We start from the raw sequence: 27,859 nt of genomic DNA on the forward strand, positions 1-27,859 counted from the left end.
CTGCTGCAGGACAGCCGAAGTGACCTCTAGACCTGCAAGAGTGACTCCATTGTGCACCCCTTAGGTCAATTTTTGTTGGGTGCACAGGGAATATCCTAAACTGAAACTCTTCTCTGCTGCACTCCATCGACGGAGGAGTTCACACCGGGGGCTTCCTGGATGGTCTGTGCCCAGTGTTGCACAGTGATTGAAGGGGCGGAGCAGCGGAGGCTGTAGCTGCCCGAACTTGAGGCTGCAGGATACTCTGTCGGTACCCCCCCGACTTGTGGAAACGCCTGAGGCCTGAAACCCCCCAAATTACCAGCGTCAGGCCAGTGGGCCTCCCTCGGTGCTGATCAGCCCCATTGTGCATCTGGGGGCAGGCCCTGGCGGTTGGCTCCAAAAAACAGATACGTGGGGGGCGGCTGACCTCCTCGCTGCAGCACAGCAATATGGATCTAGCAAGGCCAAAATAAGAACGCACATTGCGTGGCCTGAAGATCCCAATGACAGTTGCAGGCCTCCTGCGTAGAGCATAGGCGCAACACTACAATCTCCCAACAGCATTATGCCGGTTGACACAGACGCGCAGACCCATCAAGTTACAGGCGCACCAGTCACACAGGGACTGCCATTAAGAGAGAGCAACCCCTCCCAAACTATATTCATGTGGACACTATCGGGCTGACCACATTTAGGGGCATAAACCACGCCAAAGCACAACTCCACAGAAACATTGCACAGGTGTAATGCTGAGGGGAATACTGCTGCAGCTGAACACACAACCACAAGGCCTTTGTCCCTGTAGATCCGGCTCAATGTCACACTGCTGACCGTAGCCGCCGGGCTGGGATACCACGGCTTGGACCCAGACCGACTGCGGCGAGCGCGATTGGGCTTCTAACGCCACAAACTAATTAAAGTAAGGCGCCCCCTTCACCAGCTATCGGGGTGGCGTGCCATACAATCAAGAAGTGACAGCATCCTCCCCGATATACAGTAAATACTGCGCGGGTGGGCGGAAGAAGAGGTAGTTGCCACAGCTCTGCAGCGCAATTCAATGACTGTGCACCCTTGATAAGGACATAATATTGCAGCTGTGCAGAACTCTCTGCCAGCCTTAATAACACTGTCACTGTTCCTAGCTGCAGGAGCGCATTGACTAAAGGAGCCGGGAAGAGGCTAAGTTCCATCAATATGTTTGCGAAGGCTACATTCAAGGCGATGCAAGGGGCAGAGGGCACGACTGAACACCCAGGAGGTGGAACCGACCAACAGGGCCCCAGCAAGCTCCAGTGCATGATGGAATACATGCAAGAGGGGTGCACCACGTTACACTCCAAATTGGATGGCATGAGTTGCACGATCTGCTCTATAAATGCTAGGGTGGACAAAACAGATAGACATTACGGAAGTTGAGAACAGAGCGGGCACGACTGCGGATTAAGTATTTGCTCTCAGGGCAGACGTTGCTGCGCTTTCAAAACAGGTCCAGACCATCGGCAAAAAGAATGAAGGCCTAGAATCTATGTCTCGCCGCAACAACCTTCGGATAATTGGCATACCAGAAGACAACGTTGAGGGGCCGATGGAAGAAAACGTGGAACGAATGCTGAGGTCACTGCTAGACGCCCCAAAGATGTCACTTCGGCTTCATGCCCGAGATGTCACATGAATGAGGCGGATTATCTACACATGCTCTGGAGCGGTCCGAAACTGGAGGAATACTGGGTGGGGGTATGTGACACTGGGCCTCATTAGGAGTGTGCTGGTCGCGGTAACAACGGTGCTGGTAAGCTACCGGCACCGTTGTTACCGGACCGGCACACTCGGAGCTCTGCGGGCAGGTATCTGTATTCTGCTATCTGTACTACTTTTGTTGTAATGTCAAACACTTCTAAAAATAAAGGTTACAAGAAAAATAAGGCTAGAGTTTCCCCTGAACCAGTGGGAAACTCTTGCCCCCAATTCTGTGTATACCACACTTGGAAACCTAACGTGTTTGTCTTACTTTTACTCCCTGCCCCTTTCTGTTTCCTGCATTTGTTGCCTTTCTGTAGTTATTGCCCATCCTTTCTTGTCTGCAGGATCTCTTACACTCTTGTCTCTTGTGCACTTTTCTCCTCTTGGCTTTGTGGGCACGCCTCTGCCCTTAAGGCCCCAACAGTGCTGGCATGTATTGTTGGCGCACACACACCATTATGAAAGGGCTTACAGTGAAAATAGTGGCATATAGTTGGATGCAGGTGGAATGACTGTGTTTTACAGGGCAAACCACATATTGTGGCTATCAACGTAAGTGTTTTACAGTGTACCTGGGCACAGCTGGCATGAATAACTATTTACATGGCCATATTGGCATATATCGTGGATACAGGCTAAGCACCATAAGCATGTGATTTACAATGGTTGTGCTGGCGTATATTGTGGGCACAATAATTAAAGTGTTTCACAATATTTGGCGTGGAAGTGTTTTTAAATGCTCTGGAGTACTGTTGGTGACCTGGCATCAATTGGTGTTTTCCAAGAGTTACCCTACAGAACAAATTGCAAACTTAATGATTTTGTACCCCATTTTGTGTTACAAATTATAGAATATAATTCATCTTTTTATCCTATTTAAAAAATGCTCAGGATAAGAACCACCAGCTTCGTCACTCATGCTTATCCAAGTGAGAATAAATGCCCCACAATTGAAAATATGCAACCCCTACTGAACTGGTATTTAGAAGGCTTATGCCCCATCAGGACTTATGCACCCACACCTCCACTCTGCTCCAAAAGCACCCACACCTCCACTCTGCTCCAAAAGCTGTCTTTGCCACGGGTCTGAGGAAGGGGGCTATGTCTGTGCTTCTCCACATGTACACCCATCCCTAAATTGATGTAGAGTGTGGTAGGCTGGAAGACAACGGGTTTAATGGAAGGACAACTTGTTAAATCAAAATGTTTACGCAACGTTTGAGGTTAATTGTAGTTTGTGGGGGTTGTCAAGGGATTGAGATAAATGGAGAAATGTAACTTGCTTTAGAGCTGAATTGGAAGGAATGAGGCCACTCCCTGCCCACATGTTTTCCTTTGCCACTACTAGTCAACTCAGTCGTCCGTAGTCTTTACAGCCCCTCTCACCTGCCTCTTTTGCTTAGCTCTTTCTTTTTCTGCACACCTTTGCTTCCTCCAGCTCACCTGTCTCTCTCCATTACTGTCTCTCTCCCCCTTCACTCTTACCCCACTACATCAGGCCATTTCTTATTTTTTCTCTTGCTCCATATAATCTCTCTCTCTCTGGCCTCCCTCCACACCTCATTTTTATCTCCCTTCTCTTATCTGCCTATTCCTCCATAACTCCCTCCAACTGGCATTTCTGGGGCATTGAGACCATGCATGCATGGCATGTGATGGCAGCAGATGGACATATGAGGCTGCATATTACCTGTGGGAGTGACCTACCCTCTTTGCTTCTCCTGATATTTTCCAAAACATCTCTTACACAGCACAGCCAATTGTGAGGGGTCATGGAAGCCATAGGCTTCAGATCCCTGATAATAAAGATGCCATACATATGGGGAACTAAGTGCCATTTTGTTGGCATTAGAGTCTACATTTAGCATATGAGAGGAGCAACTAGGCATGTGGATGCACATTATATGCAGTGACATACCATCTACGAGGCATTCATTGTGACCTGGGAATGTGGAGCTATACTTGGCATATGATTTCTAGACATGGCATATGCAGCTATAATTAGTATAAGATGGCAGTAAATGGCCATATGGGACTACCCCTGTCACAACATGACTCCTCCATGGCATATCAAGGCAGCACCCTAAAATATGGTTGTTATCTAAAATATTATGTCTGCTTTAGTACTGGTTTGTTACCGCTGTCCAGCGTGGTAAGCAGCCAGGGGTGAGCCTCCTTTTGATTTTTTTAAATTAATTTTACAGAGTTTGCTAGATTTTGGTGTTTCCCACTGAGCGCTTTCCTTTTGCTTCCTCTCCCACCCAGCCTCACCCTCCACACACATCCCCACTTCCACTGCTTGCTCTGTCCATTGCCGATAGGCCCGTGGGTGTGGACCACGTGACCGGGAACTGGTCCTCTTTAACAGTCCTCTTTACCAAGTGCCCTAGGCAGTCTTGCCTGTGGCAGCCAACCAAGGTCGGAAGGCAAAGGGCAGCTCCCATCCCGTTAGCCCAGTTTGCATTGGGTGCCATACAAAGACACCTGCCACTACAAACAGGTAAGGTGGTAGGGATTGGGAGCACAGCCAGTGCTGTGCCTCCTAAATCCTGCCAATACCTTATTGCTTTATCACTACTTGTGATTCTTACCATTAGAGTAGAAATCTTGCTGCACCACAAAGTTAGCAAATGTATTACATTTAGATGAATTTTGAGGGCAGCCTTTGTATTGCATTTAGATACATTTTTTTAGGGTAGACAATGTTTTTTTCGAATCTAGGTGCATTATAGAGTGTAGCCGCTATATAGATTCTAGGTGAATTGTTAGAGGTGCATGTATATAGCCAATGGATAGAATGTAGCTGTGTTTTGCATTCACCCTTCCAAATTCAGCTGCATCTATGCAACCAAGAAACCAGTCAGGACACTCGGGTACGTATCACAATCCATGCTTATGGAAACTAGTCAAAGGCACAGCCATCCTACCACACACACACATCTGCTATCAAGACACTACTCTAAGGCTCAATGCACAACAACTCTCCCATAAGAATGCAGCTATCCTCCATGATAAAATTCGGTCTAACTGCACACATAGATTAATCTCCTGCTCTTGCTTACTCTCCAGACGACCTCTCAGCACCCATCCACGTGCCAACTCGACATGGGCGTCTGCATGGGATTTGGCTGCGCTATCTACCAATGTATTAGCTAAAATGCACACACACATTCTATACCTCTCTGACGAATTTCACATACCTGCACTCCGGTCCCCAAAGGGCGTTCAACCTACAGCGTCAGAAAGGCGCTACGTCAGAAAGGCGCTAAACAAATGACAGATTATAATAATGATTCTATGAAATGTAACCGTATGTACATTTTTTACATAAGTCGGTCACCAATGAAAATGTATTCAGCTTCCACCACTACAATACAAAAATATATAAATAAACTGTAGTTGAAACATACAGAGATAGACTCCCTTCACAAAAAATATATAAATACCCCAATTAAAACATGGCCTATTGGCCCTTATACATGTTCACTCGCTAGGTAAATCTAAAATTATTTGCAGCATCAATAAAGCGAGTCGCGTCATAATTGAGCGATACATCATGAGCTGATCAAATTGTCAATAGAGATTCCCATCTTGTTTTAATTCCCACTCTAAGAAGATGTGGCCTAACTAAACTTTTCCTTAAAAATAGGTATTTGTTACAGAACAATCAAATGGGAGGTATATCATCTCTTCCTCCAATTTCGCAGCCACAACACCTTTTAGACACAGGACTGAGCTTGTTGGTCCATGATTTGTCACCATTTGGAACATCATTTAGTTGCTTATGTGTAAAACAGGATCTTAACCCTGGGGAGAATATTGAGGTTAGATAGTCTTCAGAGACTGGGGCATATTTTATTGATACCCAACATTTTAGAGAGCTAAACTGGTTTGCACTGGCCCAGTCTTTTTCACACGAGTGTGCTTCTGCTAAAAAAATATTTTACTCAAAACATCATATGAAGACTCCTTATTTGGTAAATCGGATTGTGAATGTCCCATCTTGCACAGACAGTTGAAGTATGTGACCACCAACCAGAGGAATGTATTGGTTTCCTTTTAATAAATTCACTTACTGCATTTTTAACATTATAATTTGGGAACCCAGCAGCCAATTTCTTGATAAGATATCTAAGTGGAGCACAAACAGAAGCAAGAGGGACAATCCCAGCTCCAACCTAACTGCACACATAGGGGTGCAACTGATCTTAAAAACAATTTAGAATTGTTGCCAGATGTCCTGCGCCCGAATGTCCCCAAACTTCAGCTCTATCCAAGCGACCAAGGACTTTTTAACTTTAACCTGAAAATTCAGGTGAGGTCATCAGGGTTAAATGGCATCTGATGTTATTTCATTTGATTCCATCAGGATCAAAGTTCATTTGACATCACTTTCAGAGAGGCCTTTGGGTGTTTGATGCGACTTCCATTTTGAGCTCAGAGACGCATATTGAGGGTGGTCATCAACAATCAGTAGGATTTTCCTGGCCTTTTCTAGGAAGAAGAGGACAGGGAGGTAGATATATAGCCCCTGTTCTCAGAAAGAACTGCGAACCACGGGTCTCTTGGTATCTTTCAAACACGGTAACGAGCAATCAACGCTAAAGAATTATGTAAGCAACATGATTGTGAATCTATTGGGACATGTTCTATCAGATGTCGAATACTCCCTATTGAAGAAAGGATTGTCATTAGTCCCCACCAACCCTACCGATTGGTTTCTCATAGAAATAGAGATGAGTCGGTTCTTGCGAAAAAAGTGAGATGTAAAATATTTTATAATGAGTGAGGATATGCTGATTACAACTGATTACAGGACTGGGTCCACAATCATCTTTTAGCCCACATGACTCATGTACCTAATGAGATTATAACCTTGGAGAAGTGGGTTCTTAAAGACATTAGGAACCTACAGAATAAATCAAAAAGGATCCATAATAAGGTAAGGTGACAGGATGGGGCGGGGCATTATAGGTGGGCAAACATAGGAAAATTATCCCAGGAAAGGGATGGAGGTGCCAGCCTCCTAGGGTGCAGTAAAAGCTTGCGGCTGTCACCTGTGCTGGGAGTTCACACGGTAGGTGGGCCAGGTCTTGGATTCCCTGTGTCTGGGCCAGTGCAGTCAAATACAGTGTAATATGAAAAATATATTTGGCAAAATGAAGAAGTCATGCAATACATTAAAACGCAACAAATGGGGGCGTGGCTAGCAGCGCTGGCAATGCGGACGCTCTGCTGATGGCCTCCGTGTGAAGCCCAGACATTATGCAGAAATCAGCACTTCCAACCCTTCTTCGCGGCCCGTGAAGCAAGGGCTGCGGTTGACAATACATGAGGGATATATGGACAAGAGAGCGACGCTGTACTCAGCGCAGGAACCGAGGTGCAGACAAATTGCTCAGACGCCTGTGCAGTGGAACAGTTCCAACATGGCACCCACATACAGTTAACAAAGCTGCCCGCCCGACCGCATACCCAGATTCAGCCACCTATCATTGGAGCCGGTGGATCAGAGCCGAGGTGTTGGGAGCTCGGAGCAGAGTTTCGCCAAAGCTGGCAAATGGAAGAGCTTGTTCCTCACAGTGATAATATGCAGGTATAGCACGTATGGGGGAACTTTGTCTTGCCCATTATATGGGCTGAGCTCCTGCTCTATGTTGACTGCGGGTGGCGGCGGCACCTTCGGAACTCAAAGCTTACAATAACAGGCGATAAGAACACAGCACATTAGAAGGTGGCTTTCAGGATCCTTACACACTTACGGGTGCACTGCTTCTTGCTGTCTGTTTGTACGCAGCCCTCCAGGCTATTACTCTGGGTCTGTTGGACTAACGCCCAACACATACACAAGATTTACAGAGGTACCGCGTGGAACTTGGGTGAATACTCACCTACTTGGGTAAGTATTCACTTGGGTGAATACACGCACCTAGAAATACTTGCGTACCGGCACATTATAAATATCATTTCATACCTGGTGTGCCATACTTTGCAATAATCAGTTCTAATAAGCGCTTCTCATGTAATCTAGACACACTGCTTCGCTGGTGAACAAGGTAATCACGCTCTCACATTGATTAAAATGATATAGCTGAAATGGTAAGAGGGAAACCTGAATAGCCATGCAACATGTCAAGACAGCCAAAAGCACACAACAATGCAGATATTACCACAATGCTGAAATCGTCAGACAAGGGGGAAAAAAACAGAAATGGTGAAGCCTTTACCCCAGTCTCCAGACCGTCCTGCAGGTCAACTGGCCACCAAGGATGACATTCAGGATTTTGTAACCGATATTAAAACTGAGTTCTGCAACTGCATGTCCGTTGGACCGACTAGATCAAAGGGTTCTAAAAGTGGAGCAAAGACTGGGAGAAATGGAGGACCATGTATTGGATGAAACGACCACGATGGAGGACTTACAACAAAGGATCCAAATCCTGGAAAGGAGAAACGAAACTATGGAAAACAAACAGGAAGACCCTGAATATAGAGCCCGCAGAAACAATCTACCAATTAGAGGGATGTCCTCCTCAATCTCGGACCAAGGTTTGAACGATTATATAGGGGACTTTTTTCAAAATCTTTTGTCTCATCTTGATAAGCCGATGCTGCTCCTAGTGATCTAAAATACTACGCACACGTTGGGGTCTGTCATCAAATACTCCCCCTGATGTAATTACCTGGGTTCACTTCTTTACCACCAAACAGGAGATCCTATCAGCAGGTCGCACACAAGGCGAACTGACTTACCAGGGTACTGTGTTACAAATTTCCCAAGATCTGGCAACAACAATCCAGAAACAACGGTCACTCAAACCTCTAACACTGTGCCTGCAGGACCAAAAAAATCAAGTATTGCTGGTTGTTCCCCTTGACCCTACAGTTTACGTTCGAGGGGACAACCCGCACTATCAGCATGTTGGAGGAAGCTGAGGAAATCTTGAGGAAATCCCCTCTACACAAAAATGGAGACTCCCTATCAGATTTTCACAAGACTGACAATGGTGAAGCTCCTAAACTGAAACGTAACATCTGGGTGAAGATTCCCAAAAGTGGAAGACTAGGAAAATCTCCACTGCACACCGGAATAGGATGATCTATTCACAAAGCGAAATCCCTCAATATAGAAGTCTAAAAATGCATAGAGAGTAAGCGTTGAAGTGCAGATTGAACCTTGAGCTACACGTGGACAATGCCTGGCCCTGAGTGACATGCCACTCAGAGGCCGATAGGGCGAAATGCCCTGTTTTTTCAGTTTATTTTTGAATTGTTGTTTTTATGTTTGTTTGCTCAGTTAACACTACAGTTGTCACATGGAACCATGAGTACTCGGAACTTAAATGGCGAATGAAACTCACCCAATACCACCCCCCTCCACAGAGGACACTGACTCTCAGATGACTCCTCTGTCCCATCAGAAAGTGGAATTTGTGTTGCTCAACGTAAAAGAATTGAATTCTCCTGCAAAGTGTGAACCAATTTTTTTCGACGACTGAGGCCCCAATTCTGAATTTGGCACAGTGAAGGTGCTAAACAGCGCGATCCACTGCGCCAAAAGAGTACGCCCAGGCTCCACTAGTATTCTCAAGTGGGCCTGGGCGTCCTCGTAGAGCACGACAGTGCACTGTGTGGATTGCGCCTGTTTTTAGTTCTAACTGGTGCAATCCAATCTCAGCAGCATTTTTGTAAAATAACGACATATTTGTTATTTTACAAAAATGCTGCCGAGAACACAGGTGTTTATGAACACGTTCCTATACACCAAAGTGAGCAGCTTCAACATTGCAGGATGTTGAAGCTGCTTACTTTGGTGTAAATTAAAGTGTTCATGTACACCCGTGCGGTGTATATGAACACTTTCATTTAAAGCGAGCAGCTTCAACGTTGGAGATGCAACGTTGAAGCTGCTCGGTTTGGTGTACATGAAAGTGTTCATAAACACACAGGTGTACAAGAACACTTTAATTTACACCAAACAAGGCTTCTTGTGGCACTCCTCCAATTTAACACCACCAAAAGTGTACCGTATATGTGCGCTAGTTTAGCGCACATATTAAACTGGTGGAGAGAATAGCCTTCTAAAAAGCCAGTTTACAAATGGAGCGGTTGCTAGGTTGGTTTCCAAACCATCCTAGCAACCGCCACAAGTATTCCGAAAGTGGTGCATTCCTTCCAACTTTGTAAGAATGTGCCAACTTCAGAATAGGTCTTAAATACCAAAAAGGTTAACCCTTTTAACGTCCTTTTCGGTACTTAACACATTGATGAGAATGTGGGCCTGAAAGACCTGATCTTTCTACAGGAAACTCACCTACTCCCTTCGGACTTTATTCGCCTATGGAACAAAGACTTTTCAAGACAATTCCTAGCTTCCAGTGGCTCGAAAACTGGTGGCACAGCTATTCTGTTGGCGAAAGGAACCCCATTTAGGGATTTGGACATTATATATGGACCGGAGGGACACTATATCAGTGTTATAGGTATGTTATATGGGCAATTGTATACTCTGATTTCGATTTATGCCCCCAACAAAAGACAAGCATTATTTTTTCAAAGACCTAGAAGCTACAGTTCTCCCCTTTCTAGAAGGTCAAGTTCTAATTGGGGTGACTTTAACAGGGTCCCTGACCCTTAGATAGATAAAACGCATGACCCCCACATGTAGACATTTTAAAATTGCTTTGGGTATACTCCATTTCTTTAAATATTTGGGGGTGTTTGACCCCTGGAGAGTACTACACCCGGGGGAACAGGATTTTACCTTTTTCTTTCTCCTGTACACCACTCTTCCTCTTGTATAGATATGCTTTTTTTAGCGGCCCCCCAGTTTAGGTAATTTGTTGATGGAGTGTCTATCGGCCCTAGAGTGCTATCAGATCATACCCCGGTCCTCTTAACTGTCAGGGTTTGAGACCCTATCCACCCTCTAGGGCGCAGTGGTGCCTATATGACCCAATCCTAAATGACATGGCCCTTAGGGATGCAACAGCTAAAGCCATACGGAATTACTTCAAAAGAGAACTCCGTAGAACTCACGTCGACCGCAACCACTTGGGATGCCCTGAAGGCAATAATTAGGGGGGAACTAATAGCCCATACAACAGCTTATCATAAGCGTAAACGACAGGCACAATCCCAGCTGGAGCAGGAAATATCAGAGATTGAAGGTAGATATACAAAAGGTTGGCCCCCAAAATTCCACCGATCCCTACAAACTGCCCGAAAAAAGCTAGAGGCCATCTATGCTGAGGAAACGGCGCAATCCCTTTTAGTAAAGAAGCCGGCTACTATGGCAAGAGTAAAAAAGCTAACCAGACTAGCGAAGAAGCTCGAGGGAGAGTGGGGTTTTTGGTTACCAACTTAGATACAACCGTGCGCTTGATTCAAGCTTGAATTCGCAAAATGGTGTCGCAGGTGAGTGCAGCAGAAAGAGGCAATGGCCCCCACCTCTTAAACTGACAAAGGGAAGTAAATTGCTGCACACATTAAAAACTGCGCCACACTTGATTGGTGAAAAGTAATTCTTATCGACGCGAGGAGACTGAACCAACTCTTTTCAGGAGGGATCCAACCCTTGAATTCTTTGCTCTTTGGATTTGAACCAATTTTTCCTAATGAAACTTGGTCCTAATTTGCCCTGATTTGAAAAAGACACTGTTATCTGAGAGGGCACTGTTTGTTTTTCATTATTGTGTTTCTGATCGTGACTTACAACACCAAATAAGAATTACTTTTCACCAATCAAGTGTGGTGCAGTTTTTAATGTGTGCAGCAATTTACTTTGCTTAGCGAGGAAGCTAGCCAAATCTAAAATACGTAATATGATTATGGGCCTGCGTGACCAGCAGGGGGTGGTACAGTATGGGGAACAGGCTAAATTACAGCTATCGGAGTCCCACCTAATTGAAACTATGCCTTTGTAAGAAGCAATAGATCATGAAGGCCGCCCTACCACATCTTTTTCTAGACGAAAGTGATGGTTTAGAAACCCTATTCAGATGAAAGTAGATGCAGTTATCAGATCTCTGAAAACTAGGGCCTCAGGCCCTGATGGATTCTCAACAAAATGTTATAAACTCTTTTGAGCCCAACTCTTATCTCCGCTGACAGCTCTCTTTAACTCCTTCAGGGAAGGGTTCTATGACTCCCTAGGCAGACCTCTACGACCATCCTGCTGCTAAAGTCTGATAAAGACCCTAAGGATTGTGCTTCCTATAGGCCAATCTCTCTTTTAAACATTGATGCTAACACTTACTCTAAGGTATTGGCCAATCGTCTAGCTCAAGTACTCCCACAGTAATAGATTTGGACCAAACAGGTTTTGTCCTGGGGAGAAGGACAGGGGACAATATAATCAACGCACTCTGAACTTGATAGAAACCGTAACATCTGAACACCGTAAACTAGCACTCTTGCCGCTGGATGCTACAAAAGCATTTGACAAGGTAGACTGGGCCTTCATGTAGTTAACCCTGGAGGCGTTCCATTTTGGTCCTCTCTTCTGCAAAATGATTCTGGCCAACGACACATCACTTAATACCTAATTCCGGGTAAATCGGGAGCAAACATCCCCTATGCCCTTACATGTGAGACGCGTCAGGTATGCCCCTCTTTCCCCTACAATATTTGCTCTAATCATGGAGCCCCTCGCTCAGCGGATACGTAACAACCCCGTCATCGAAGGGGTCAAAATACATGATTCACAACATAAATTATCCCTCTACGCTGATGATATTTTACTTACATTGACCAACATTCAAACCTCCCTTCATAATTAGCTCCTGGAGTTAAAATCCTTCGGACAGGTGAAAGGTTTTGAAATAAATTCTGGCAAAACCATGGCACTGGGGGTGGGACTGATCATTGACAAAATTCTTTCTCTTCAACCATCCTGCCAAATTCAGTGGGAAAAGAAATCAATAGAATATTTGGGGGTCCACATCACTGCTTCCCCGAAAGAATTATTTAGGGCAAATTTTGAACCCCTTTTCAAAGTGTTTGAGGCAGACTTAGAGAGGTGGACGACGCAGGAAATCTCTATGGTGGGACGGATCACAGCCATTAAAATGAACTTACTCCCCCACTTCCTTTATTTTTGCACGTCCCTAACAGTAGAGATCCAGCAGAAATTCTTTACTTGCCTTCAACGGAAAATGTTATGGTTCATATGGTGGGGCAGGAAAGCTAGGATTCCCAGGAGGGTGATGATGGGTGGGCTTGGTGCTCCAGACTTGCGCAGGTACTATGCGGCGGCACAAATCTCACATCTCCTGACATGGATGTCTTCCAACACCCCACCAAAATGGGTCAACATTGAACATGCTACACTCCCACTCCGCCTCTGCGTTTTGCCATTCATTCACGGCACACAGCACAGAGACAATGCTGAGACTTGCTCGCCCCCTCAAGGGTACCATTAAGGACTTGGGACTGGGCATTGCAACAAGAAAAGATTCCAAGAGGTACTGGCCCTTACTCCCCAATTTTTTATTACCCTGTCTTCTCCCCCGGCATGCAACCGGGAGCATTTAGAAACTGGAGGCAAGGGGCTTTTGAAAGCTGTAAAGCAGCATTTCAACTATCTGAATCAGCTAGATTCTCCTTTGTACAATGACACCACTGGATAACACACCCATTGACCAGACAGAGGGCCACACGCAACCATACAGGAGGAGCCACAAGCTAGAAGTATTTCTAGGATATATAAACTCCATGCAAACAACATGCTTGTGAATCGCCCTACATATATGAGCCGTTGGGAAAAAGACCTGGGTCAACCGATGGAGGACCAAATTTGGCTGGACATTTGGACTAGGAACGACTCTTCTTCCAGATGCTTAACTAATAATGAATGTGCCCTGAAACTCTTATTCCGCTTGCATTATTCTCCAATGCAACAACACAATTTTCAAGCAATGTTGGATCCAACATGTTGGCGGAAGTGTGTAGCACAAGGTACATATTTCCACAAGTGGTGGGAATGTCTGCTTATTAACTCTTTTTGGGAGGAAATTGTCACCATAATAGAGGCCATTACCCATATCAGACTTTCAATGAATACTGAAGTTACTCTTCCTGGCGCTCCAGTTAAAGAAGTTTACCCTAAATCTGAGGGAACCGCCAAATTAATAATACAGCTTCCCCTAGCTGCACGGATTACTTTAGCCCGAAATTGGAAATCCCCTGAAGGTCCTCTATTAATTCTATAGTGGATCAAGATATGGGATATCTTGGTGGCCAAGAATGTTACTGCAGCTAAGAAGGCTGGCGTATTACACCAATTCACAAACATTTGGACCTCAGTCTTAGACTATGACCGAGAATTTCCAGCATTAACACTTAAACCCAAACTTCCGAGACTGTATTTGCGGATTTCTTGGGACCGCCAGTTTCACCCAAACAGAAACTGGGTTTCTGGGGGTATGATGGAGGAGAAACTTGGTAAATAGAACACTATGTTATATGCTAAAAAAAGTATTGCTTTCCATTGTGCAAGCCTCACATATGTAATGTTTTTCCATGTGTACAACCGCATAAATATAGTTGTTAAAAAAAAAAAAATGCAACAAATGACATGCAATACATTAAAATGCAACAAGTGAGATATATGAGAAAAACAGGTAAAGGCTGTGAGCCGACTGCCATTGCCACAAAAGTGTTCCGCAATGGTTTGGAAGTGCAATTGCTACATGTACACAAGGTCTTTCAGTCCCTGAACCAAGAAAGTTCTAAATTCCATTCAAAGACAATCTTTGTGCACAATTTCTTGTTCTTAACCTCATCACTAAAAACCTTGCTGAGACCAGTGACTTCTTGTCAAAAAGCAATTCTAATAATCATAACTGATTAGGTTGGAAGTACAGATCAAATTTTCACAGGAAAATAATTGATTTACATACCTTCAGTTTGTCAAACTTGTCATCTACATCTTGTAACCACGACATAAACTGCCTTGCATTGAAACGGTCACGTACTGATGTTTTCCCATCATCAATCTGTTGCAGAGATCGAGAAAGGGTTTAAAGTAATATAATTTGGTTGCATGAGTTATTTACAAAGCTAAATTAAAAAAGTAACATTCCTCATGATCCACGATGTGAAGAAACTAAAATGTACATGTCATATATGTACAATGTGTTAAAACGTGTACATTCTCCCTCAGGTAATCTGGTTGGAAGACTGGAGAGGATGCTCATTTATATGAATTAAATGCAAACATGTATAAACAACCCAATGGTGGTCTGGGTACGAGGGTGAAATAATCATATTTGCTCTAACCAGAGACATGGTGTGCTATTGCATGACAAACAACCTTGGGAGCCGAGTTGGAGGAAATCAAAGAGGAGGAAATTGTCCCAATGAATATGCGACAGACCAGGGCTGGTACTTTTGAGGTAAAGTGTTTGATTCAGCACCAACGTCCCAGTTGGCATCAAGCAATAACATTTATATTTGTTTTCTTTATCAAGATGACCTAATCAATGTACCCAAATACTTGCCGCTAGCAGGGATGGTAGGGGACAAGCAGCGAGAAGAACAAACTCAGTCTTTGTTGGATTAAAGTAGAGGTACACTGCGGTCATCTCTGGGTGGTACCTATATTTGATCTGAAGTTTAATTCCACTGCCTGATGACACAGAGGTAGACCTGTGTGTCGTTGCCATGCTGGTTTAAAGTGATGTTGTGCCAGAGTAGTCGACCCCAATGGTTCAATGTAAAAACTGAAAATCATTTGGGATAGGGCAACACCCTGGGGGTGCCACAGGTGACAGTGCAGGAAGCACAGATGATTCCATGCATGCTCTAAACATCCAAATACTGAGTTAATGATATACACAGATGAGTGAGTGCTAGTTTTTACTCTATTTGTGTGGGATACCCAGCTTGGGTCAACTGAATCTGATCCCAACCCTGACACCGTATGTGAAGGATCAGCAATGAGAGGCGAAAACAAAGTTGTAATGTTCTCAAAATTAGCCATGTTTATTAAAAGAAGAGGGTTTTGAAAAAGGCTATCTTTCTCTATCCAAATGAGAGTGTCCCTGCTTAGGAAACTAAGACTAAAGCAAATTGACCTTGTGTCCAAAATACATCTGACCCTCACACTAACATACGGAATCAAAAGATACAAGGTAAATGTTCTCTTTATCATATATATAAGTTCAACAAAACAATATTTGTGCCCAGGGTTTGTTCTCTTCCTCTGAACTATTTCAGGAAAAGTGCTTTGAATGTTCTGTTTCACCAAAGGTCTATTAAAAATAATGAAAAATATCTCTTACACTTAATGTTTTCCTCAAGATGGCAAAGCAAATGTTCTTTCTACAACACAGGTTGGAATACACCAAAAGAAAGTCTTATGATTTTCAGAATGACCAAAACAAATATCTTTTCCTAACGCTGGTTAGAATTTAGCAAGAGCGAGTCTTTCCTAATTTTCAGGATGGCAAAGCAAATGTTCCATTTCAACAAAGATTGAACATGACAAAGTATCCCTTTAACACAAGATTGGATTTCCTGGTATTCCCTTTACAGGAACTTCCCAACTGAATAGATATCCTAATTTACTCTCCTGCCAGGAATACCTACCTCCATTTTGGTCCTTGCAGATCGCCTAAGATATTCTTCTGCCAGGTATCTCTTCCCAAAAAGGTTCACTACCTGATGTACATCTTGTATCAGGTCTGTCTGCAATGTTCACTTTCCTTCTTAAAGTATAACCCAGTTGTAACTCTTTACTGGTTGAACTTTGTTGACTGCAGTCAGTTAAAACTTGTTCCAACTTCTCCCATGCTGACATCCCATATATGGAGGTTTGCTCAAGTTCTGTCTGTCAACATCCTTCTTAATATAGATTGGCTTTTGGCAATGCGTTTTCCAGGTTTCCCCAAACTGGTATCTAATATAAGGAGAATTGTACCACTTTTGCCCTTGTGCTTCCAGTCTACTTGGTAGATAGTCAAAATATGTTCCCAAGTGTTCAGAAACGTGGGGGCACGCCCCGGTCCCCCCCCCCCCCAACTCCTGTGGGTCGACTCACCAGTTCTACGTGCGGCTACAGCAGAGATTTTCTGTTTGGTAGGCTTTTCCCATCAGTCCAGGTCACCCTCGGTTCCTGCGTCATATATTTGCTGTTTTGCCAATGGAACAGTTTCCATTCCACAGGACCGCTTCCTACCTGGTCCTGCAGTGAGGATTTGTCATCTAGCGCTCCCTCCAGGGCTCATGCTACATGTTTACCGGAGTTCCTCTGCTCTGGTACCTTACAACTCCAGGCAGCTTCCTGCAAGCATCTCCGCTTACCAGTACGGCTCATCTCTATAATTCTGCCTCTGGGTCTGCTTCCCACTCCGCATGCTCTGCAGCTTGCTTCCACTTCTCCTTCACCTGTAGGTGATTTTTGAGTTTAAAAGTCCCGCGCAGCTAATTGAGTGATTGACAACTAGACCGTAAATTACACTTGGTATTACTGTTACTCCATATTAACTCCCCGCTCCTCTTCTTCGCCCCAGTACTCAAAGCTTTCTGAGAATTGGAGTCCAAAGGATTTTCACACGGTTTCAAGTTATATAGTGAAACACTTTTGTCTACATTACAATCATCATAAACATCAGATGTCAAAAGAGTTTTAGAGGTGTTATGTATATTAATTAATAAAGTTCTGTTTGAGATGTTTAACAGGAGGTTTTAAGTTCTTACAATTAAAGAATTCTGAATAATGACAACATGCCATTAGAAACTCTGGAATCAGGGGGTCTTCTTCATAGAAAATGGAAGAATACTGCATCCCTTCTGCTGAAACCATCACCTCCCCCTGACTGCCACCCTCCCCACCCCCCAGGTGATCCACCCTCAGAATACCAACACCAGTGTCATAGTGCTGCCTTCCCCTGACCACATGGGAGGAGACTTTAGACTGGGGATCAGTGATGTCCCCACAGAACTCATCACAGTTTGTAGAGGAATTTAGTTTGTTTGGCATTGGATCCCATGCAGAGCCTGTACATTTGCCATTAGAATTGCTCATTTGATGGCATAACTGTGTTGCACTCCACAGAAGACGTTTGTGTGAAGGCAGGTGATAGGACTGGGAAAATCAAACTGTATTCTAATGAATACATCTTTGCCACCCACCCATCTGGGGAGATGTCAGGGACATGTTCCTCTGGTCAGTATGAACAGTGCCAGGTACAGCTGGAGCTCAGACACTAGGATCACAACAAAGACAAAATACTCGTAACAACCCACAAGAAGTAGGATGCCTATGCAGTGACATCAGTGAAGGAGCAGTTAAAGAGAATACAGCACTCAGGCCAAAGGTGGCTCAGAAGGGCACACAGGCCAGCCAGGCATCAGGGGTCCCTTGATGCGAAACAATGGCACTAGGTAACACACTATGTCCCATATCAAGATTAAGGTGGGGTAGCATCAAACCCCTCCATTTTTATGAAGGCTGCAGGTTCTCTACCAACAAGGACAGGAGGGCATCTAGGGGGACACAATGGCTGAAGGCCTGGAGATTCTTGCACACTGGGCCGAATGTTCTACGAGTGAAAGTCCAAGGGAACCAGCAGATGCATCCAGCAGGTATCCTTCCAACAAGCAAGGACAGTAGAGCATCCACAAAAAGACAAGGTCAATTGAGGATATGTGGTCACAGCATCCTCGGGAGTAGCCAGCAGACCTTCCAGCTATGTTCCAAAATGGATCTGGGAATGGCACAGGCTTTCCCCCAGATATACACATTCACACAGAGGCAGATGCAAACATGCCCACCAATCCACAGCCATACAGCATTCAAGTTTTGACGGCCAGCAAAACATTCAAAGACTCATCAGGCACACCCACAGAGATGTGGACTGGGAAGTCTGGAAGATCCCTAACTAGTCTAAACATGAAAGCTCTCTAAACAGAGGAAGCTTTGTTGACTCTGACAGAGCCTATGTAGACGGGACAGCCATTTTGGACATTGCCAGTGGTACAAGCGAACATAAGCCAAAAACAAAATTGAGCGGTTGAAGGACATCAAAAATGCACTTGTAACCAAATATGGCCATTTGGATTGTAACGCAGTAACATTGCTACAGCATGGAGTAGTCAGAAAAACACTTTTTGGATGAGAGAACAACCAAGAACAAAACAGAGTGCCTCATCACAAGTTGTACGGTGCAGTGAAAAAGTGGCGGTGATTCCATAACGGAATGACCGCTGTTTTTACTGCGCCGCCAAATTCCGATTTGTGTCCTTGAAGTGGGGGATTTTCCTCGAGAATCATGCTGGAGGTAAATCCTCAATTTTAAAGGCAAAAATTGGCAGAATTCCCAAAAATCGCATGGAGTTTTATGGAATCCAAAAATGGGGACCAACACCGCCCTATCACCACTTGTAATCCCACGGTAAACCCACAGGAACCGACTGGCAGCACACAGTAACTGATTTTGCCACCAAATTGCTGCCAAATTTGGAATGATGCCCAGAGCCATCACATAAAAACTGAGTTCAATTACACAGGGACTTCAGTAGACATCCCACTGATAACAAAAAAGAAAGTTGAAAAGCCAGCAAAATGTTTAGAGGACTAAGAGTTAGCCAAAAAGACCCACTACATGGAATTTTTACACTAACATGAGATGAGCGTAGTCGTTTGTTGATTCCTTTGGAGGGCAATGCTGGTCCTATTCCAGTTGCTGATATCTGGACTACCTTCCTCTCGAGAAATTAAAATAGCTGTGCCTTATCATGTCTCTGATGGAGATCAAATGACCAGACAAACACTAAAAACTTAAGTGTAAGGTATTAAGTAACTTTTACATTGTTTGCATGAAATAATAAACGGTATGAATAAGGTGCATCTCAAATGTCGAAACTAATCCAAAGGTCTTAATTAACTAAGTGTTTGGGAAAATTAAAAGTAAAAACAAATTGGCTTCTCTCCAACCTCAGTTGGTTCGCAGGAAATCTTTTTTTAAAGTCTTAAAACAAAGTTGCTGGGTACATGTCTTGCCTACTTCTGGGTTCTTTGGCTATTCCAGGAAAGAACCTGTTTCACTGGGACCTCTCCCCTTTCTACATTTCAGTCACCTGTTCTTACTGGCTTTTTGAGCTTTTCTTCCAAAGATCTCAGCCCATAGGATTGTCAGGTTACTCCTTTTATCCTCATTGCTTCCAGACTCATGTTTCCTTATCTGCCCCTTTTATCTTCTACCAGTTCAGCTGCTCTTGTTCATACTTATCGATTTAAGGTGCCAATATCCTCAATTAATGCGTCCATAAACTCTCTGGTCTTGCTCTTCAAGTTCTCTCTCCTTTTCGAACTATCTGAGAGCTGTATACTCTTATTTCCACTACCCACTCTCTTCATCACCTTCAACCCCTGGAAAACATTCCTCTCCCAGTCTTGAATCTTTAAAGTCTCTTCCCACCTTCGTCACCCCTTTGGGTACTACTATCAGTGCTCACCAGATATTGCCTCTCTATCTCCTACTTCACCCCACTAGCCAGTATGTTCACTATTCTCCTACTCTCTCTCACATTCTTCACCCCTTAGGACACTTTCTTAGCTCCTCTGACCACCGCTCTTAACCTCTGTCTCCAACCATTTTCATCTCTTTGTCACTCCTCTGAGCATCGCTTTCCACTGTACCACTTTCACCCTATACCCCGCCCCCTTCTTGACACCTTTGGGCACCAAGCTCTTGCACTCTCACGCCAAGGATTTTTTGGTCTCTCCCACCTTCACCACACCTGTTGGCATCTACTCCAAATCTCAGGATATCACATTCTCGCTCATAATTTCACCCTCTTTGGTCACCACTCTCCACCTCTTGCAGCAGCTCTCCTGATTCCTTGGTCTGGTCTCCTGGGCCTCTCCCCAGTCTCCTGGGTCTTGCTTGACCACTTGGTTTCTCCTTCAACCTTCTCCAAACAACCCCCTATCACCACGCTATGATCTCCAGCTCTTATACCAAACACACATGATGCCTGACAGAACTTGTGGGCTTAAGCCCCACTTTCCAGCTTCTCTCTGGTGAAAGGTCACTCAAGTGTGTTAGATGTAATATGGTTGGGAATAGTTTCTTACCTGTAACTCCATTTCTCCAGCATTGGTATCTTTCATGGATTCACATGCTTAGAATATTCCCGTCGTGGGACTGGGACCCCTCGGTACACATATATAGCCTTTTCCTATAGGAAAACTTCGGACACTTTTGTGTCCTATCTATGTCCTTTTGGTTCCCGCATAGGCATGCCCCGTAGGACGTTGCGTTATAAAATCACCGCCCCCGCGGCTCCCTTCAGATTTTGGCCCCTCCAAAGTAGGAAGGGTCAAACCTATCAAGCATATACATTGCATTCCGGGGAGGCTGGCGGGCGCATGTGAATCCATGAAAGATACCAATGCTGGAGAAATGGAGTTACAGGTAAGAAACTATTCCCTTCTCCAGCATTGGATCTTTCATGGATTCACATGCTTAGAATAGATTGTACAGCAGTAAACTGGAAGACGGCGGTGAGAATGCAATGCCATATACACCCACAAAAATACATAATGCATAGGTACACAAGAAATAAGTTTACCCATATATCTGTACCTCCATAAAGCATATGGTCACCAACAGGCAGAAAAAAACTCTCCACAGTGTAGAGCTTCCCTTATTGAAACAGATGGCGGAGGACTGCTCTTCCCATCTGCACCTCGTCCGCATGCTGCCTCGCAAGGCAGTAGTGGCGGGTAAACGTGTGGGGCACCGACCATGCTGCAGCCTGGCATATGTCCGTTAGCGGAATTCCTGCCCATAATTCTGCTGAAGAGGACGTCGATCTTGTAGAATGGGCTCTAGGATGCCCTTGCAGCGGCCTTCCGGCCTTGGAGTGGCAAAACGCAATCGTGGACGAGACCCACCGAACCAGTCCTTGCTTAGAAATTGCATTTCCTCTCGTCGACGGACCATACGCGATGAACAGTTGTCGAGTAGACCTGAGTTCTTGTGTACGATGTAGGTAAAATTTTAGGGCCCTCTTAACGTCCAAGGTATGAAGAGCTTTTTCCGCTGCCGATGATGGGGTCGTGAAGAAAGTAGGGAGGACAATGGACGAGTGTTTGTGATACACTGTAGGAACTTTCGGAACGAAAGTAGGATTAGTTGCCAGAACCACCTTGTCTTTAAAGAATCTTAATTAGGTATGGAGGGTCTACGACCAACGCTTGCAGTTCCGAGATTCTCCTAGCTGATGTGATAGCAATTAAGAACGCCAACTTACACGTCATGAATTTCATGTCCGAAGTGGCCATAGGCTCAAAGGGTGGTTTCATTAAGCCTGCCAGCACTACGTTGACACTCCATGTTGGTGGAAAACGTTTTACTGGGGGAAAAGTTCGAAATAAACCCCTCATGAAGTGTTTCACTAATCTGTCGCCGAATAAAGGAGACGACTGTCTCTTCCTCGTGACCCTAGAGATGGTCGGCAGGTGCACCTTTATCGATGTGAAAGACAAACCCCCCTCTGCCAAGTGAAGCAGATAAGGCAGAACTTGCTCCTGAGTCACCTTTAACGGGTGTAGACCTTGTTTTCCTCGACACCACTCACAGAACCATCGCCACTTATAGCTGTAAGATTTGTTGGTAGAAGGGGCCCGAGCCGCTTCCAGAATTTTCTGGCAATCCTCCGAAACGTCTAAGGTACCAAATTCCGAAAAGTCAGGAGCCAGGCTGTGAGGTTGAGACTGTCCAGGTCGTGATGCCACACCGTACCTTTGTCCCGGGACAGTAGGTTCGGGACTCTCGGAAACGCTGCCACGATGGATATCTCGTGCTTTAATGCCCAATGCCACACTTTCTGGGCCTCCATGGAAAGGGTCCTGGATCGTCCCCCCCCCCTTGTTTTCTCAAATAAAACATGGTCGTGCAGAGTACACGCGACTCATAGTCCGACCAATCTCGATGGTCGAGTGATCACTGGTCTATGGGATACTGTCCCTGAAGGCTTGAATCACCCCACACAATACAAATGTTCTGTAATAAGGCAAAAGAAAGCCTCTATTAATTAATGGATGCGTCCCTTATAGTGGGACAATGTCTGACAAGGAGACCCATATGGAACCACACTATGAGCCAACGGATCATCTTGAAAGGTGACCTGGGGAGCCAAGCAGCCGCTGTGGTTCCCCTAGGCAGTCTTGTGTAGTTATAAAAGTCACTTACTTGGTACTGCACACGTGAGCTGTATAGTCTTTCTGCTGCACCTACTGCATAGTGAAGTTGCAGAGAAGGTAACGTCAGTTAATCCCGTAAAGAACGTTCCAAATGATCATGTGATCAAGGTATGTGTAATGCATGCCGCCAGAGAACATCAATAAGGGCATAGTGCTCCGGAAAAGCAAAGTGATACTGCCTATGGCAGACAACTCCTTAAGGTGGGTGCCGTAGATAAAGCTCCCAATGGTCATATAATCAAGATGGGAAGGGACACCCAAAGAGTCGTGGATCGCCGTAAAAACCTGCGGCAGAACAAATCCATAAGGGTGGGTGGCAAAGGTGGACATGAACTCTCACAAGAGGGGCCACTGCTAAAAAAGTAAAGCTAAATAAAACTGCCCTCCCAGTCGGGGACCTGCATAGTGGACACGTGTCGCTGAGGACCAGCGAGTACGGTCACAGGGCCCATGTCGCTATGCTCCAAACAGGATAGGGCGGGGTCACCAATAATTGAGGCTCTTGTCTAATGTATCCACCTGGCCTCCTGCATGGTCAAATTGTGGCTAGTACATGAATCCTTGGGGATTGTATCCACAATCCACCATAGGATGTTATCTATTGTGTGGCTGTACTGCATGTAATGCGACACAAGGGGTGCCGTGATGTTCCTGCAGCGTATGCAGGATCTATGCTCAACAATCCTTGTATGTACTGGTCGCATAGTTTGTCCCACGTATTTGAGCCCACATGGGTATTAATTACAGTAAATGGCACAAGTAATTTTACAATTAGTGTGCTTGCGTAGGAGCCATTGTCGACCCCGTACTTTGAAGGATTTACATTTCCTGCTAAATTTGAATACTGAGCAGTTGCCAGAGGGAAAAGGGCCACCAGCGGCCTCAGGTTCCATCCCGTGGTGGTAGACTTGTTCTCCTGGGAGTCTGGAATGTACAGGGTGGTTCTTTATATTTTTTTGTCGTTTCATGGCAAAAAGAGGGATGGGTTCATTAGAGTTGTATAGCTGTATTAAGGGCCAGAATTTTTCAAATAAATTTCTTCACTGCAAACATGTGCGTGTTGTATGCCAGCACGCACACCAGTTAGTCCTGTTTTTTTCTGGTCCCTTTGTTTGAATAGGGTCTCTACTGTTGTATATCTGGCCCTTTTGCTTCCTTTCTGAACAATTTACTGGGGTATCCCCTGACTAAAAGTCGGTCTGTAAGGTTGCGTGTGTGTACCTGATAGTCAATCACTGAAGTATAGTTTCTTCACAGCTGTAGAAATTGTCCGTAGGGGTAGTTTTTCTTTAAGCCTCCTCGGATGAAAACAAGAAAGTGCAAGAGTGTGTTTCTATCAGTTTGTAGAACACTTCAGCATATTGCTGATCTCTTGAATGATCAAGCACAGAAAGTTAATTTCTTTTTTGAGAGAGATTGCAGGGGGGTGAGAAGTGTGAGAGGGTGTGCAAATGAAGTGAGAGGCTTAAGGGCGAAGGAGGGCAGAAGCAGGATTGTAATGGGAGGAGTACAATTTTAGAGTTAAGCAACTAGGGTCATAAAGGAGTTGGCTGGTGGAGATAGAAGAAGTGAGAGGGAAAGATCAGGAGAGAATTGGAGGTTGGAGACAGAAGAAGGGGAAGGGAACGGTCAGACAATTTGGCAGAGTGGGGCGGGGAGAGAGAGAGTGGAGGGTATTCAATAGGAGATTGGTGTAAGGAGTGAGGAAAAGAAACAAGTTACTTACCTGTAACTGTTGTTCTCCAGCGTGGGTCTGGCATGGATTCACATGCTCATCAATACTCCCCGTCGCCAGGCTGGGAATCCTCGGTGCAAAAGAAAGCAGCCTTGCTTTAAAAGCTTGAAACTGCCTTTAAAGGAGATATCAATCTCAAATAGTCATTTCTCGACCGAGATTCACTTATGACTACAAGATCCACCACAAAGGGAGTCTCTCCATAATCTAGTAATCATGTTTAGAATGGTTGAACACATACTATACATGCTTGCACCAAGATGTCTATGTATGTGGTCACATAATTGGAAACATATTGACACTCAATGATAATGGGTTGAAACATTAAGAATGCTTATGGTAACAACGTCACAGATGTCCCCCACATGAGTCTACCTTCAAGTATGCCATCCAAAGGAATTGTAGCCAACTGGCTACACAATCAAATTCGATTATGTACCTAATATGTATCAATGAAGGAATTATTTATATAATGAACAATGTTTTGTATGTTTAATAATGGAATTAGGTATTGGTATTGGTATTTCATTTGATTTCCGTTGGCAACATGTGTTTCTCTAAAGATGTTCTTCCCATACCAACAAATGAGTGTTTCTATAAGAATAAGGTTAAACTTACACAGCATCGATTAATCCTCCCTGATAGAGAGACATGATCCAGCTTTAACTTACGAAATTCAATTGCCGGTGCCATTTTCAACATAAAGAGCGCACCGAGACACTCAGGCAACCACTTCACAGCCGTCCTGGTGTCCTGAGCTGGCGCTTTAAAAGAGAAATCAAGGTAAGATGGGTCCTGAAATGCACTATAGCGTAAGCTAACAGGGCACTAGATTTCATAACAGAAACACTGGGACAAGAACCCAGATAGAAATTCAGTACCAGTCCAGCATCAAGACAAGGTATGTCTTTTTGCCTTTTCTAATAGTCCCACAAATGTATTGAAATGAACATAATAGCTAAACAGCTCAAACCTCTTACATTTCAGATGGCACACCAGGTCCCATGGTCATAGAAAGAAACTGCTATAAAGTGAATACTTTCAGAAATTGAAATAAGAAAATAACCGCCTGTGGAAGTTAAAAAATAGGCTGGTAAATATGTCAATGACCACATGAATAAATATGTTAAAAGGAATGTGACACAAACCTCTTACAGTATGCTTATTTATTATTTTTCTAGAACCTGGTCCCCGAAGATGGCGATTAGGACCGAAATGCATTGGACACCCTAGCAAAGCCTATGTCTCTGTAAAATAACTACTACTTTTTTTTATATGCATCCATGCTTTTGTAAAAGATTTAGAACTGCGAATGAAAAGAAATGAAAAGAATGGAATGCATACATGTAAACTTTAAGTGATACATTCACACAGGTCCTTCCAGACGTTTGGGTAACACAACCCAGACTAATTTAATAGATGAAACTGCCTTTCTCCCATTAACCAGTCACTGGAGACTGGGTCATACTGTACTCATCCAATGATGACCGACTCCCTAAGACCCACCCCCAGTGGCCGTCTTGAAAGCATGTGAGGTGACTGTATGAACCTACATACCGTCATAAGCTACATACCGTCATAAGCTACAGCGGGGAAGGAGGGAGGGTTTGCATGTGAATCCGTGCCAGACCCATGCGGGAGAACAACAGTTACAAGTAAGTAACTTGCCAGACCTCATGCTGGGGAAGGAACAAGTTACTTACCTGTAACTGTTGTTCTCCCGCATGGGTCTGGCACGGATTCACATGCTCATGAATATGATTATACAGCAGTACATATACACAACCACAGGAGGTGGCAAGGCTCAACAGAAGTACAACCACTTATCCCTGGAACAGACTCACCTCAAACAAACAAGTTGCGTAGCATCGCCTGGCTGACGCTGGACTCATCCCTGGAATCCCTGTCGATGCAGTAGAACTTCGTGAAGGTGTGCATAGACCTCCACGTAACAGCCCTGCAAATTTCCAGCATGGGAACACCAGAGAGAAAGGCTGCCGTTGCAGCAATAGCTCTGGTCGAATGGGCTCTCGAACGGCCTGGAAGAGGTCTGTTGGCCAGACAATTACAGTGCACGATGCAGCCGGAGAGCCACCTGGATAGAGGAGCCTTCGACAGGGCCTTCCCATGATTAACAGGGCCAAAGTTCACAAAGAGTTGTAACGTCTTCCGAAAATCCCTTGTGCGTGCCCCATACAACTTCAAGGCACGAGCAACGTCAAACGTGTGCAGGCGACCTTTCAGCAGCCGAACAAGGATTTGTGAAGAAGACTGGAAGCACCAAGGGTTCGTTGAGGTGGAATTCATCAGAACCTTCGGGATAACGGTGGGGTGGGTCTGAAGCATCACCCTTGCAGAATGAAAAGACAGGTATGGGTGTTTGGGTGTTTGCAGGAGAGCGCATGAATCTCCCCGACCCACCTGGCCGTGGTGATGGCCACCAGGAACGCCGTCCTCCAGGAGATAATTTTCAGCTGAACCTGATGCAATGGTTCTAACGGAGGACCCATGAGTTCAGTACGAACAACACTGAGCTCCCCATGCCTGAGCAGAAGCCTTCACCAGCGGAAAAGTCCTGAAGAGGCCTTTCAGAAACTCTGAGAACACAGCGAAGGCCTGCCCAGTGTATTTTTTTAAATTTATTTTATTGTGTATATAGTTATCAAAAACTTTTATACATATTTACAAAAGACAAATATAAATACAGCAAAAACAATTACATATTCAAAACCAGGCAAAATAGAAAAAAGCGAAGTAAATGAAAACACAAATACAATTAAATTCTTAATATGAAATATAAAATACACTTAAAGAAAACATACACTTAAAAGAAATTCAGCTAAATCTCAAGAACATTGGGCTTCATTACAACCCTGCCGGTCCGGAAAGAACGGTGGTGGTAAATCCGCCACCACCGTTCTTTCCGGACCGGCTGATTAAGAGTCCTGCAGGCGGGAGGTGTCACTCCCGCCAGGTCTGACCTGGCGGGTTTAACACCACCCGCCTGCAGGCGGACATGGAAACACCGGCTCTGACATAGACGGAGCCGGTGTTTCCATGGTCCCCATCCCCATGAGTCCTATTGGACTACATGGGGATGGGAATTACAGAATTCCGCCTCCGGAATTCCCAGGTCACCGGGGTTGTAATGCCCCGGTAATTCTGGGAATCACGGAGACGGAATG

The 27,859-nt window shown here is 44.7% G+C and overlaps 1 protein-coding gene across 2 annotated transcripts in view; it reads right to left on the bottom strand.

Moving 5' to 3' along the window:
- ANKRD12 (ankyrin repeat domain 12) overlaps nt 1–27,859 on the bottom strand; it is a 1,194,452-nt gene that overhangs the window by 43,306 nt on the left and 1,123,287 nt on the right. For both annotated transcript variants that reach the window (XM_069613394.1, XM_069613393.1), the window contains one exon: nt 14,625–14,720. In XM_069613394.1, coding sequence (XP_069469495.1) covers nt 14,625–14,720 — 96 coding nt within the window. The remainder of the gene's footprint in view (nt 1–14,624; nt 14,721–27,859) is intronic.

Source organism: Ambystoma mexicanum, chromosome 5p, assembly GCF_040938575.1.
Source record: "Ambystoma mexicanum isolate Mex_15411 chromosome 5p, UKY_AmexF1_1, whole genome shotgun sequence".
In the NCBI taxonomy this organism is placed as follows: Eukaryota; Metazoa; Chordata; class Amphibia; order Caudata; family Ambystomatidae; genus Ambystoma; species Ambystoma mexicanum.